This window comes from Rutidosis leptorrhynchoides, chromosome 9, assembly GCF_046630445.1.
Source record: "Rutidosis leptorrhynchoides isolate AG116_Rl617_1_P2 chromosome 9, CSIRO_AGI_Rlap_v1, whole genome shotgun sequence".
In the NCBI taxonomy this organism is placed as follows: Eukaryota; Viridiplantae; Streptophyta; class Magnoliopsida; order Asterales; family Asteraceae; genus Rutidosis; species Rutidosis leptorrhynchoides.
In genome coordinates, this window is record NC_092341.1 from 310,055,558 (window position 1) to 310,070,431 (window position 14,874).

Genomic DNA, 14,874 nt, shown 5'->3' on the forward strand with positions numbered 1-14,874 from the left:
TTGATGTTGGCATTATCATCAAAGGTTGAAAACTTCATGCTTGAAGTTAATTTCATCAAAGGTTGAAAACTTCTTGGTGGTGTAATACTCTTTATGATATGATTTTATATTTCATAGTTGATTTCTTTTAAGTCAATTAACAGAAGTTTTAGTTTCATCTACTTACTAAACAATTATAGAAATAGTAAGCTATAGCTTCATCTCGAGCTAGAAATTCCAACTTAGCTAGTTTCGTAAACACACTATCGGTGTGTGTATTTTCAGGAAGAAAAAATTAAGCCGATGGTACTTGTGGTTTGTTCACATTTGCATCATAACACCTAAACTTCTTTTTTTGCGTGGTGGGTACCTCAACTTTGCTTAACTATCGTGGTTGGCACCTCAACCTAACCGTCGTCAAAGTTTAATGGTTAACTCCTCTCATTATGCAGTCATAAAAGTAAAAGGACTACTAGTGTAATACTATAAAAGTTTAGGGACTATCCTTACAATATTCGAATTAAGGGGAATTCATTAACAGATTATTACTACTATATTTATTTAATGGGACCTAATTCAATTTAGTTTGACTAGGAACCCAATTCAAATTTAGTCGATGGAATAGCCAGATCAAGATCATCACCAAAGATTTCGTTATGGGCTACGGAGTATTTCCGAAACAACTTTGAAACTATTAACATCATAAACCATGATAGAATTCAAATTCCGGCGACCCAATTCGAAACTAGTGAATAAATATTCAGGGGAAATACCAATTGCTTGTCTAACAAAACCCAAATCAAGATCATGAATTTGAAGCCCAGAAAAATCCGTAGTTCCAGCTGCCACGACATTGGTTGATAAAGCTAATAATGAATCTTCTGTTGTTAAAAAAAAAGGTAATAATGAATCAATAGCTGTAAAATTGATTAAAGTTGTTGACTTTCTTTGTAAAGACCATTCAAAAGATATAATTTTGCTACCGTGAGAAACATGAAATGACCCATTTGGTGTTGTTGCAATTGCAAAAGGTGAATCCCTGCCACTAAGAGGAAAAATCGTTGATTTTACAAGATCAAAATCTTCAAACTGAGATGGGTTTGATTGAGATTGAACAAGTATATCATCAATTCCAAAGGTGGCATCTTTTTTAAATTTTGTGTATTGCGTTTGATTTTTCTTGATGATTTGTGAAAGAAAGAATGTGTTGGTTTGTGAAAGAATAGTGGTGGGTCAGTGGGATAGAAGGAAAAATGGGTTGGTTTTGATGAAGGGTGAAGGTAAGAATGAAATTATATTTTGGGTCAATATGAATGGTGGTCAACAGATGAGGCTGCTAGTTTGTTCCAGGAAAGAAGTCAAGCTGGACCGGATAATTATTTGATTTTGTGAACGTTTTTCAATTTTCAATTTTATATTAATATAATATAATTAATAGTTAATTTAGTACTGTAATATTTATTTATTAATTTATTAATAATAGAAAATTATGTTTGATGGTCCTTAGTTCCTTACGTGGATAGTACATGTGATTGTTCAAATTTGTGAGAATAGTACTTAAACTTTTATTGTATTACAATAATAGTCCTTGTGCTTTTATGACTATATAATGTAAAGGGTTAACCATTAACCATAGTTAGGTTGGGGTGCCAATCACGATAGTTAAGCAAAAGTGAGGTATCAATTATGTAAGAAAAAAAGTTTAGGTGCTATAATGCAAATGTGAACAAACCACAGATACCAACGACGTAATTTTTTCTTTCAGGAAAGATCAATGAAATCCGATAATTTAATTTAATTTATTTTTTATTTTGTTTTATTATAATTCCGATTCCGATTCCGATTCCGATTAATAACGAATGAGATGCGATGGGATGGATTCGTATTTAAACTCGGCCCAATTATAATAACCCACAAACGGCCCACAATAACCCTAACTCTATAACTAAAATATCTCCATTTCCTTCGGCAGCAACTGCAGCACCTCATAGCTTCCTCTGTGCTCTGAAACCCGGCGAAAAATTATCATCAGCTACCATGGTAATTCGTCACGGTTATCCACTCGTTATTTGTCCGTTAATTTATTTTTCGTTTAATCTAATTTTTTTTATTTGTGTAAATCAGCCGCCAAAGAAGAAAAAAGCTCCCCCGCCGTCATCTAAACCGGCGAAGTCCGGTGGTGGAAAGCAGAAGAATAAGGCCTATATTCTATTTATTTGCTATATAGATATGTGTTTTGCTGTTTGATTATTACGGAGTAGTAGTTTATATATTGTTACGAGAAATTGAATTTTTAAGTTTTATAATCTATATCTGGTAATTTTGTCTTGATTTGCTTGATTTTGACTACTTATTTATGTCAGTGATTTAGTTTTCTTTTTAAAGGCAATGTATGAACGGCTTAAATGTGTTAAATGAAGGAATTGGTTGTTGATCCGGACTTTACTCCTCCTCGTTCAATTCCACCACAACAGTTTCCGGTTCAAAGGCTATCGCCAGAACAAACAAAAGAGGCAGTTGATGTTGCAAGAGGTACTGTTTATATTCAAATAATCATCTTAAGCGTATCAGCTTTGTATAACATATCATTAGTGCCTTGTTATTCTAAACATTGACATATGCTATTCTTCTCGCCCTTTATATATATAGAAACACAAACCTTTTTCATTACATGTATATATACTGACAGATTTGCACTTCTAATGTTTAAAACCTAGATCTGTTTTTGCAGTTTGGTAATTTCTGTAGCAAATTGGACGTGTAAATTGTTAAATTGTATTAACGTAATCAGTTTTTGAGCTAAAATGGTTATGCAAATTGTAAATTGTTAGATTTGTGGATATATAGTATATACGTATACTAGAGTACAGTCTGATTGTTCTTAGACTAGCTCAATTTGGACACTTTTTTCGTTTGCAAACCTCATAGGTTTACTAAGGGTTAATCTGAACAGAAGTAATGAATTTTCTAGCTTTTTGACTCTGGTACCGTTTAGATTCAAGATATAATGGAACTGGTGTTTGGTATTTTTCCAGATCTATGAAATGGAATGATTATATATGATTTGAAAAGTATGACACTGCTTTTGCTCAGATTAATTGATTTGAATTTGGGTTGTATAATGTTATTGCAGTTGCCAAGTATAGGTTTCGCTCCACACTATAATATGGTTACTAACGTAACTATGGAGTCAGACTAAGTTTATATGTGTGTGTGAAACTTCGGAACAAAATAGTGTGGTGATCGTTATTGACGTGTTCATGCAATTGGAACCACTGAGGATGAATATTAAAGATGACTCGGCTCTTATGAATCCAAATTCAAAATTTCTGTCACTAAAAGGTACTTAACATTTTACTTTTATTTAATGATTTGGTTTATGTATGTTGTTGTTGCTGCTGCTGCTAGTACAACGTTATGTACCAATTATTAAGATGTAACCTGTAATACATTTTTTAGTGAAACAGTGAGGTTAGATTTAGGTGTATTAGTGTATAGCTAATCAACTTTGTTATTCTTTTGAAGCTCAAATTCCAGGGACTATTGAAGATCACTTACATATATATAAATATAATAATAGTATTGCGTGTGAGATGAAAGATATAATGAAGTCGCATAAAATGCCTGAAAAGGTGACAAGTTTATTTATTTATTATTATATCATTAAGTGAGTTGTAAATTGTCTTCTACTCTTTGCTAACATTGACATTTATGCAAATTTACTACTGTACATTTTTTTTTTATCTCCAGGTTGTTTTTTGGAAGTGGATCACACCTAAGATGTTGGGAATGGTAACCCAGACCTCGGTATATCATTGGTCATATGAAGGTACAGTGTTTTTGTTTCTTCTGTTGTAGCATTTGAAGTCACTTGATCTATCTGTTTGTTTCTGTACAGACGATTCTGAACCCGTGAAGATGTTTGAGAAGACTGGCAATTTGTCAAACAATCAGATTATTGATTACAAATGTGATCCATCTCAGAAGTGTTTGGTGTTGATTGGAATTTCCCCTGGCTCTCCTGAGGTATATCTTTATCGTTTTGTGATTTATATCCCAAGATTTATTTATTTTTGTTATGTCAATAATCTTGCTATTGTTTTGTAATCTTTACAGAGACCCGAGTTACCGAAGGGAAATGTGCAGTTGTTTTTGGTTGAAGAGCAGCAAAGTGAAACTCTTGAAGCTCATGCAGCATCATTTGATTCTTCAGATGTATGAATATTTATATTTGTTATGTCTTGGGAAATCATATCATATATTATTTTATTATGCTATTAAAGTATTAATATAAATCTAAATTAATTTTTATTACATAATACTTTGTATTATTCATCATACAGGTTCCAGGCAATGAAATTCAAATATATTTTGCAACCACAAGTTGTAATGCTGGAAAGGTTACATTAAAGCTGCATGTCTTTTCCCACAAAGGTTTCATTCTATCTAAACTTTGGTTTATCTTTTAATATTTTTGTATTATTATATTATGTATATGTATATAATATATAAATATAAACTGCAATTAAAAATTAAATGTGCAGGGAAGCTCTCATTTTCCAGAGATCTCTTTTGCCCTTCCGAGGATGATTTTCCAGTTGCCATGCAGGTATATTTGGTATTTGTTATTTGTAAAAAAAAAAAAAAAACGTAAGCTGCAATATGATGATCCAACAAAAATATATACTTATACATATATTTTTTAAATAAATTTTGCAGATATTCGATGAGTACGTCTTTATCATCACCAAGCTCGGGCTATTAATTGCATATGAACTGAAAACCACAACCGCAACTGAAATATATAGAAAGACGATTAGCCCTGATCCAATTCTCATCACATCTGAAGCAGGGCTTCTGTGCTGTCAATAAACGTGGTGATGTTATACTTGAAAGCGTAAATGAATCAACATTTGTATCTCCTTTTAGTCGACAGGTAAACTTCCAAGCTTTCTCAACAACGATTGATATTGATTTTGATATGATAGTTTTACTTTTTTTGGAAATGAATTTAATTTTTTATTTTATTTCACTTTTGCAAGTCAAGTCTATATTTCAGCTAATGACCTGCTAACATTTTTATCTTCCAATTTGTTGATGAAACCAAGTGCGAAGAAGCTAAAGAAGCTGTTGCACTCCTCACACCACTTGATAGATATGAGACAACACCATTTACGTTGCCAACGTATACATGTGAATTTTCTTTCCATGGGGATTCAGTTGTGACTATAGTCACATCAACCCCGGATGCAGTCAATGACTGTATTATAGAAGCCGAATTCGTTCTGAAGCAAAAGCCAAGCGATTATAGGATCGTCGGTTTTGATATAGAATGAAAACCGGAGAGGAAAAAAACATGAAAAGCACCTAGCTGCCACATCGTTAAAAGCACCTAGCAACACAGTAATCTGGTATTCCAAATCTTAAAAGCAAATAGAACTCCTACGTTTCCAACATCGTTAAAGGAGTTTTTATATAATGAAAACTATAATTTTGTTGGGGTTGGGGTTGGGGTTAAATCAGATGTAGATAAGTTTAAAGAAGATCACGCGCTTGTGGTTAGCAAATATGAGGATCTGTGGAAACGAACCGATGACACTTATGGTACAAGTTTTGGTAAGAGGATCTGAAAACTTGTACCATAGGTGTGATCGGTTCGTGTCCACATATCCTCATATTTGCTAACCACAAGCTCGTGATCTTCTTTAAAGCTTATCTACATCTGATTTAACCCCAACCCCAACAAAATTATAGTTTTCATTACATAAAAACTCCTTTTAACGATGTTGGAAACGTAGGAGTTCTATTTGCTTTTAAGATTTGGAATACCGGAACACTGTGTTGCACAGACAACTGTAGTGTGGCAGCTAGGTGCTTTTCATGTTTTTTCTTCAACGGTTTCCATTCTTTATCAAAACCGACGATCCTGCAATTGGTTGACTTTTGCTTCAGAACGAATTCGGCTTCTATAATCTAGTCATTGACTGCCTCCGGGGTTGATGTGACTATAGTCACAACTGAATCCCATGGAAAGAAAATTCACATGTATATGTTGGCAACGTAAATGGTGTTGTCTCATATCTATCAAGTGGTGTGAGGAGTGCAGCAGCTTCTTCGCACTTGGTTTCATCAACAAACTGAAAGATAAAAATGTTACTTGACTTGCAAAAGTGAAATAAAATAAAAAATTAAATTCATTTCCGAAAAAAGTAAAACTATCAATATCAATCGTTGTTGAAAAAGTTTGGAAGTTTACATGTCGGCTAACAGGAGATACAAATGTTGATTCATTTACGCTTGCAAATATAACATCACCACGTTTATTGACAGCACAGAAGCCCCTAGATAAGGAGGCTTCAGATGTGAGAAGAATTGGATCAGAGCTATCGTCTTTCTATATATTTCAGTTGTGGTTTTCAGTTCATATGCAATTAATAGCCCGAGCTTGGTGATGATAAAGACGTACTCATCGAATATCTACAAAATTTATTTAAAAATATATAAGTATATATTTTTGTTGGATCATCATATTGCAGTTTACGTTTTTTTTTTTTTTTTTTACAAATACCAAATATACCTTCATGGCAACTGGAAAATCATCCTCAGAAGGGCAAAAGAGATCTCTGGAAAATGAGAGCTTCCTTGCACATTGAGGAGAACCCCCGAAGTAAACATAAATGAAGGGGCATACCCCACCCCATTTAATTTTTAATTGCAGTTTATATTTATATATTATATACATATACATAATATAATAATACAAAAATATTAAAAGATAAACCAAAATTTAGATAGAATGAAACCTTTGTGGGAAAAGACATGCAGCTTTAATGTAACCAGCTTTAATGTAACCTTCCAGCATTACAACTTGTGGTTGCAAAATATATTTGAATTTGATTGCCTGGAACCTGTATGATGAATAATACAAAGTATTATGTAATAAATATTAATTTAGATTTATATTAATACTTTAATAGCATAAAGTAATATATGATATGATTTCTCAGGACATAACAAATATAGATATTCATACATCTGAAGAATCAAATGATGTTGCATGAGCTTCAAGAGTTTCACTTTGATGCTCTTCAACCAAAAACAACTGTACATTTCCCTTTGGTAACTCAGGTCTCTGTAAAGATTACAAAACAATAGCAAGATTATTGACATAACAAAAATAAATAAATCTTGGGATATAAATCACAAAACGATAAAGATATACCTCAAGAGCGCCAGGGGAAATTCCAATCAAAACAAGTATTCCTTCACATCTTAGAACATAAATATGTAAAATTTGATAAGCAATTACTAAAGATATCTACTCGTAATAATGCAAATAGATTAAAACAACAAAACTCTTCAGAGGTGGAATTTTGGTCCTTGAAAAGTATAACATGGTAAAGCAACATCATTTATCTATAGTGCATTGCTTATCACATGTGGAATGCATTAAGGGAGGCAATTGAAAGTGGTTTTTGGTGTGTCGTGTGGATATATCAAATTGATTTGGGCGAGTGAAATTTTCAATTTTTAATAACAACTATAGTACAAACAATCTCACTATATAACTCATTTAACTAATCATTTATGACCTTAGTAAAATAAATGAACTAAAGATATCGATTCGTGAGTTAAAATTTATGTAAGTTATAAATTATACTATATACTAAATATGGACAATGCCATCTAATAGGGTCCCGCCAAATACCCCAAGTCACTGTTATACTTTAGCTTTCCTGTAGCTACAGTAGTTTTTCTTTCCCCTCTCTCTCTAAAGATCTAGATGATTCCATTTATTTTATTTCACTCATAGCCACTCACCTTACTCATCTCTTAACATTTTTATCAACCACACATCGCTACCTTCCATAATCCTTTCAACCATCTTCATTGTCAACTCCAAGTTTGTTGCATTGATTTCCTTTTCCTCTCCTTAACTATCATCTGATTCTAGGTTGCTTATCAATTTTCGGGTTTCGTTCATTTTTTTTTTTTTTTTATTTATTTACAGATATCGATTGTGACCCAAAAATTGAGAAAATGAAAACGAAGAAGAAAACAGACACTGAGATGAACATGACTATCAACGAGGTATCAACTGAAGCTCACCTTTTCTTAAACCTTAAGTACAGCTCACTTTTTGCTTCAAGTTAGCAACTTTATGGTACCAATAATCTGAATAGGTCTTTTTCTAATTGATATAATATAATGAAATTAAGGTGTTTTAATTATTGTGCTTTTAAAACTTTATTAGACCCAAATTATAAGTTAGAGTTATTAATACTTAGGTAGGTTGATCATGGTTGTTTTTATTAGCTTCCAAGGATCTATTTTTATGTATAATGTCGTTGGCTATGGTTGGTTGTTTGATATTTGTTTGTTGCGTAGTTTTAACCATAACCAGTTGCGTTATGTTTATAGCACTGTATTTTTTTGCCTTCATAAATTGTTTTGCTACTTGTGATAATGAGAGGTACAAGAAAAAGAAAAAAAAAGGGTACTTATAATATATATGTGGCTGATGTCGTCGACCGTTTTTAGGTGTCAGGGTTTCCCTAAAAATGATCAGATTTGGATGTGTTAAAATGAGAAAATTGGATGACCTGTAAATCTTAACCACTGGAGTATTGATTGAATAAGAATTTTATTGCTAACAGTTGTTTTGATATATGCATTTTAATATGTTAAATGCACTAGATTTCTTAATCTGATGCTAATTTTCTTGATTCTAATCAAAAAGTAAAGAATGATGCATCATATATAACAGATTCTGCTCTGCAAATTTTGTATCCGCGTATTTTTTTTCGTGATCCTGTATCATCAAATTTATAGTGATATAGAAGAAATTTGTAGTGTTATATTAGGCTCATAACCGTTATGTGATTTTGCAGATTTTACTGACCGTAACGAAGATATATATGGGCATAGCCATCCAAAATTAGTATATATGACTAGGGAAAAGGAACCAACTCATTTACTTAACTCCTAAGCCCAAGCCTTGAATGCATTTGTAAGTTGTAATTACATTCAATTTTCAATTTTTTATTTTCTGCAAGTTTGATGGAAACATGATATGTTCAGTGCAGATGCGGGTGTCTTCGATAATAACCAATGGGGCGATAATTCTTATTGTTGATTGAGACATGTACTCGAATACGCATTTTGCTTCTTCATGGATGAAGAAAAAATGCCATGAGAATGCTTTCGTTCCGTACCCACGATCATTTGAAAATCTTACTAAGAATGGAATCTATTCATGCCATCATATAAGAAAGTTCAAAATCAATTTAGTACGATGATTAAATATGAAACATTAAATCATACCTAGAGAGGTGGTGTTATTGAACTGCATCTGATTTGGAGTTCCCTAATTTTAATCGGATAAGGAACGCGACTTTGTGGACAAAATGGGTATTGTAATTTTTTTAGCAGTTATATAGTGACAAATATGATTATTGAAACTTTTATCAATTATACTAATTATCTGAATTATAACATGATGGAAAGTCAAATAAGGTTTGTTAAGAAGTTCTTGATAATTGTTGAGAATTACGATAACTTGAATTTAGGAAATTACACCATGTTCAATTTTATGGATTTAGCAAGACATGTAAAGATGAATAAAGATACATTTTTTTACAGTTGGCACGTTTTTGGCATGTTCATGAGTTAAAAATTATATTTAGAAACAACAAATAAATGAAACTTAAATCTTTATGGAGTTAGATTAGTTCATAGCTAAATCCAAGTCAAAGTTAGAAATTTCATATTCATGTTATATTTTGATATATATTCTCTGTTAATATTGGCAGTTGAGTATTGAAAAATGAATACGGCCGCTCACCGAATGCATCTTGGAAATCAGCTAGCCTTGGAGGTATGTTGTTTTGGTTATCTTCTATGGTAATTAAATTCGATTTACTATGCAACTATACTTATTGTTATACATGATAATATTAGTTGTGTAGAACAGAATAATTAAAAAGCCATGTTCAACAAGGCTTTGCTATTTCAAGTTTTATAACATTTCAAGTATAACTATATTTGTTAAATTAGTGTTTATGATGTGGTTACAAAATGTAATTGTGAAAGTAAAGATGTAATAGCACAACTTAATCTTTAAGTGCTATATTTGCTTATATTTTGCATAATGCCGGCGTATTTATTAGTACTTGCTTAATATTTATGTACCAATAAGCCGACTGCCTTTTATACGTTGCTCCGTTCTTCTTGCGATACGGATGTAAAATTGTAAACTGTAAACTGATGATTATAACTCCTTATTGTGCTTTATCTATTTTCGCTTTTCGTGATATATTTTTATCCTCTAACATGTTGTATGCACATTTGTCTGTTCTAACTTTTGTTCATGTTACTAACTGGCCAGGTGTATTTTGCTTCGGAGTCATCGAGGTCACATCACATACGTTACAATTCCACTATAACCAATCATCAAACAACAGGATGCCCAAAGTTCATTATCGAAAACATCCTGGAACTAACATCTCTGCAACCAGACTACCAGAAGCAACACTGCAGTCTGAACAAGTGCTGAAACTATTCAATCAGGTAAGAAACACTCGACTCCCTGAACCATAGACATACACACATGCGTGCATCCTTAAAATTGCATTGAATTATGTTATTTTCATTTAAAGCTTTATAACTCTTAAAACTGTTTTTTAGTATCTATCCTAAAACTACTGCTATAATATGCAATACCAAAACACCATTTCTCAATTTCTTTTCCCACTTATGCATGACATTTATTCGTTCGTGCATTCAAATGTTGCTAAAAAATGTTTCTACTGCTCAATTTGTTGAACTCTCTTTGGTCAACAATTCCAGACAATGAGGACGATTGTGAGTAAGAAGTGTGTAATATGGATGTGTGTGATAATGGTGTTGGTTTTGGTGATTGTACTCCTTGTGTTCCTGATTTTTTAGTTAATCCATATCCTCGAAAATTTGTCTCTGGAATGTGACTTGATCCTGCTGAAGTTAAACATACTAAATAAAAAATACAGCTGTAAACTTCGAAATCAGCAAATACAATGCACTAAATTTTCATCGTGCTTCACTTTTTTCATTAAAACATAAAGTCATATATGCACATCTATTTTACACAAGCATTTTGTATTCACAATTATTGCTACTAATCCTTAATCATGAAATGTTTATTTAGATCCTGCACTTTCTTTGCAGTTGCCACAAATCATTTTGTTGGACTTGGACATATGCTAAAATTTGCTCATCTTCTGATTCCCTACATGCAGGTATTCACACTTCCAAAACTCCCCAGCAAACCGAACACCTATGACAATAAAGCGCATGGGCCAAGAGTTGATGGCATAATGAAAAAGAAGTCGTACTTTTGGATGTTAATGTTATGATCGTTCAAAACCCGCAGCAAAGCGCGGACCACCACACTAGTTATAAATTACTATTATTCTACACCATGTGATTAGCAATGATTTCAAATATTTAATAAAATAATTTAAAAACGTTCTACAAAGAATACAGATCATTAAAATTAACTCAAGTTAAGCTAACTAACGTAAATTATCAAGCTTTTCATCTTTACGTTCACATGTACAAATATATATATTTCATAATTATATAATACCAACATTGTAGTTTGTATGGCTTGTTAAATACAGATGACAAGTTGGTAATTGTCACAAACTAGATGTTTAGGCCATCGAAACCATCGATCATTTTTTCATCGAGTATAGAACGCAAAGCATCAATTAAAACCACCGCATCGGTTAAAACCATCACAAACCTCCGTTTTTTTGCCATCCAAACCGCCAGAAGAAGGGCCTGCTCTATTATCATGAAAGGGGTTTGGGAATGTGAAAGGTGTTTGGGAATGAATATCTGAAAGAGTGAAAGACCAAAATATCCATGTGATATATGGAATAAAATATTATCATGAACAGGAAAAGGGCCTGCTCTATTGATATATAGAGTAATTACCTTAGTATAAGTAATGTTGTAAATCTGTAATATAAGGGTTCATCAATAATTAAACATTAAACATTATGGTTATATAAAATTAACAAATAACAATACACACACATATATTCAAACATTGCTATTTGACACATAACTTTATTGGTAAGTATAAGACCACATAGCTATTAGTTCAATCGAGCACTATATATATACAATGCAGGTTCGAATCTCGGGCCTGGCATGCTGTGAGAAAATGGGTGATGGTGTTTTGCCAGACTCCAGTGGGCTACCGGGGACTGCTGGATGGATTGACAAAGTCAACATATGGCTAACATGTCCCTGCCGATACACATGTTTTTTGCAACAACAATATATATACATGCCTTTATCCTACAACCATAGATTTTTTTTTTTAGTTTGGTCAGAATCTCAAGTGATGTGAGACTTTATGATTACATAAACATGGTCCACAAAGTGCTTCTGAGGTTGGGAATATATTTTTATAATAATGCTAGTTAGGTAATTTTTGGCATCCTTATATCTATATCTATAATACACATATACCTATATTATTTAAATGTTGTTGTGCACCAGTGCACATATATGGCTATTGTTATTAGTTTTATTTCGTGCCTTGAACATATAGATAAAGTTAAATGAAGCTAATGATGTAAACCACAAAAATGAAAAAAAGAAGCTTTTGCGTTTTTATGGTCAACCACACCTTTGGTGGCTTGTGCAAGCTAGTAAAGTGGTCTTTTTGGCCAGACAAGATATGGGCCATTCAATAGGCATGATTAGTAATTTTTGCTTAACTGATAGATTAAGAAGTGTTAATGCATTATCTTGAAAGATACCTAATTTGATTCTTATATATGTCTTTAGAAGGAAAATTGTACATATATATATATATATATATATATATATATATATATATATATATATATTTTAAACGGCGATTTTTTTTTTGGCATCAGTAGATCATTTATTTCAACGACCCTCATCATTTGCACGTAACACACACGTTCGGGCGGAAACCCTAACCCGATCGACGGTACCCAGGAAACACATCCATTCGGGCAGTGGTCCGGGTAGAGGTCCGTGAACGAATCGGGTAAAACCTCCCTATAGGGTCAATATATACCACCATTATTGGTGTTCAATTGGTTTAAAGAAAATCATGTCACCCTTAAGGATCGAACCCATGACCTCTCCCTATCCCATGACACAAAGTACATGGGGACAACCGTTGGGCTATGCCCGCAAGTTCAAGTCCTTTGCTATATGACCTTGTACTTAACTTTGTTAAAATGAAAGGAGCATAAATTTAATTCTACATCAAATTAAAAAATGTACTTAAACAAAATCTAATTAAATACTCCGTAGCTTTTATATAAATAATAGATAGATAGAGAATAGGGAATTTTAGTATATCAAATCATATTGTTGATGGGCAACGACGGCGAGCGCACAGGGTATCGGTAGTCAACCTCGCCATTTTGGTAATCGACACCGAAGACGAGATAAATTGACACCGTGCCGGCGTCGATTTCTCACTATCGAGATATCGACATTGGATTTTAAGGTTTTGAACGTTTTTTTTTACAAAATAGCCGTTGCACATTAATTTTTTGTCTTTTATTTTATACTCATATATATATATATATATATATATATATATATATATATATATATATATATATATATATATATATGTATGCTTGTGTGTGTGTGCGCGCGCGCGCGTGTTTGCGGATTACGATATAGATTTGGTTGAGCATTTGCAGTCCATTCGTGAATACTTGTTATTTTTATGAACTTTAGTTTATTATATTTATTATGAATTGTATTTTTTATATTAAAGAAATGTTTTTAAATTCAAAAATGTTTATTTTTAAATATTTTATTTGAATAAAATGAATTAAATAACAACAAAAATATTAAAATAATTAAAATAGACAGTGAACGACACCTTCAATTTCTCTTAGCACAATTAATTTCAATGTCTCAAATGAACACTGAAGATGAACACTAAACGACACCTTGTGTTATAAGAGCACCAAGTGTCGTGGGTTCTTTTCACTATATAACAAAATCGACGTCGGGGACGATGGAGAAATCGACACCGCGCCGGCTTCGATTTCTCACTGTCGGGAAATCGACTTTGAACAGCCTGGCGTTTTGACCGTTAATTTCAAAAAAAAAAAAAAAAAATATCTGTTTCATATTTTTTTTCTGTTAAAACAATTTTTCCCACCTATATAAACACATAACCATTTCATATTTTTTTGACAAACATTCACTCTTACTAAACATTTATATACACTCTCACTAAAACACTTTAAATTTCTTCATGGCTAATTGCATCGTCACTTTCGGCATTCATTCCAGTGGATTTTTACCGAAGACAAGAAGGAATACTACGGTGGTTCAAAAGTCATGTTGGAAGGTATTGTTGTTACCGGCTTTAATTTGATGCGTTTGTTCGATAATTTAAGACAAAACGTTGATTGCTAAGCATTCGAGTTTGCATATTGAGATGAAACTTCGGAAGTATTCGTGTTTCTTAAGCGTGGAGATAAGTTGTCCGAAATACTAAAAAAACAATAATACGCTCTGAGTTTTATTTATTGATGCTTATTGATCTAAGGGCCAGATTTTTTTCACGAGAGTTTTTTAATATAATGTTTAGCTAATTTGGCTTTTGTTATAATACAAAGAAGGAAAGAAGAAAGAAGAAAAGAAACATATTTAATACTACGTATTTATCATTGTACTCGTAATCCAAAACATATACCCAAAAATGTAGGATATTATATTTTATTTAAATTTAAATATAAGTGAAAACAATAGATAGATACGTAAATTTTAAATGTTAGTTAAGTTGACTCTGTTTTCAGGTACTATACCGGCAATGATCGTTATCATCTACTATAT

General features: G+C 32.3%; 1 protein-coding gene and 2 long non-coding RNA genes across 8 annotated transcripts; 2 read left to right on the top strand and 1 right to left on the bottom strand.

The window, feature by feature from the left end:
• The first annotated feature begins 1,897 nt into the window (after positions 1-1,897).
• Positions 1,898-9,427, top strand: LOC139867443 (clathrin heavy chain 1-like). 6 transcript variants are annotated; one of them, XM_071855812.1, is made up of 12 exons: positions 1,898-2,019; positions 2,104-2,511; positions 3,113-3,321; positions 3,505-3,611; positions 3,730-3,808; positions 3,878-4,005; positions 4,096-4,194; positions 4,323-4,413; positions 4,524-4,588; positions 4,699-4,709; positions 7,991-8,070; positions 8,871-8,989. In XM_071855812.1, the coding sequence occupies exons 3-11, from the start codon at positions 3,240-3,242 to the stop codon at positions 8,001-8,003; spliced, it is 675 nt and encodes a 224-aa protein (XP_071711913.1). In that variant the 5' UTR covers positions 1,898-2,019; positions 2,104-2,511; positions 3,113-3,239; the 3' UTR covers positions 8,004-8,070; positions 8,871-8,989. The 6 variants fall into 6 exon arrangements, with proteins under 6 accessions (XP_071711913.1, XP_071711910.1, XP_071711909.1 ...); XM_071855809.1 differs by lacking the exons at positions 4,524-4,588; positions 4,699-4,709 and adding an exon at positions 9,061-9,427; XM_071855808.1 differs by lacking the exons at positions 4,524-4,588; positions 4,699-4,709 and adding an exon at positions 9,066-9,427.
• On the bottom strand, positions 6,817-7,347 carry LOC139867444 (uncharacterized). Its single transcript, XR_011765841.1, has 3 exons — positions 7,202-7,347; positions 7,013-7,111; positions 6,817-6,887 (listed from the first exon to the last, which is right to left on the bottom strand). It is a non-coding gene; the product is annotated as an uncharacterized lncRNA (long non-coding RNA).
• A 323-nt stretch (positions 9,428-9,750) lies between the features above and the next one.
• Positions 9,751-11,555, top strand: LOC139869417 (uncharacterized). The gene is made up of 3 exons (XR_011766054.1): positions 9,751-9,856; positions 10,367-10,548; positions 11,256-11,555. It is a non-coding gene; the product is annotated as an uncharacterized lncRNA (long non-coding RNA).
• Positions 11,556-14,874: the final 3,319 nt, after the last annotated feature.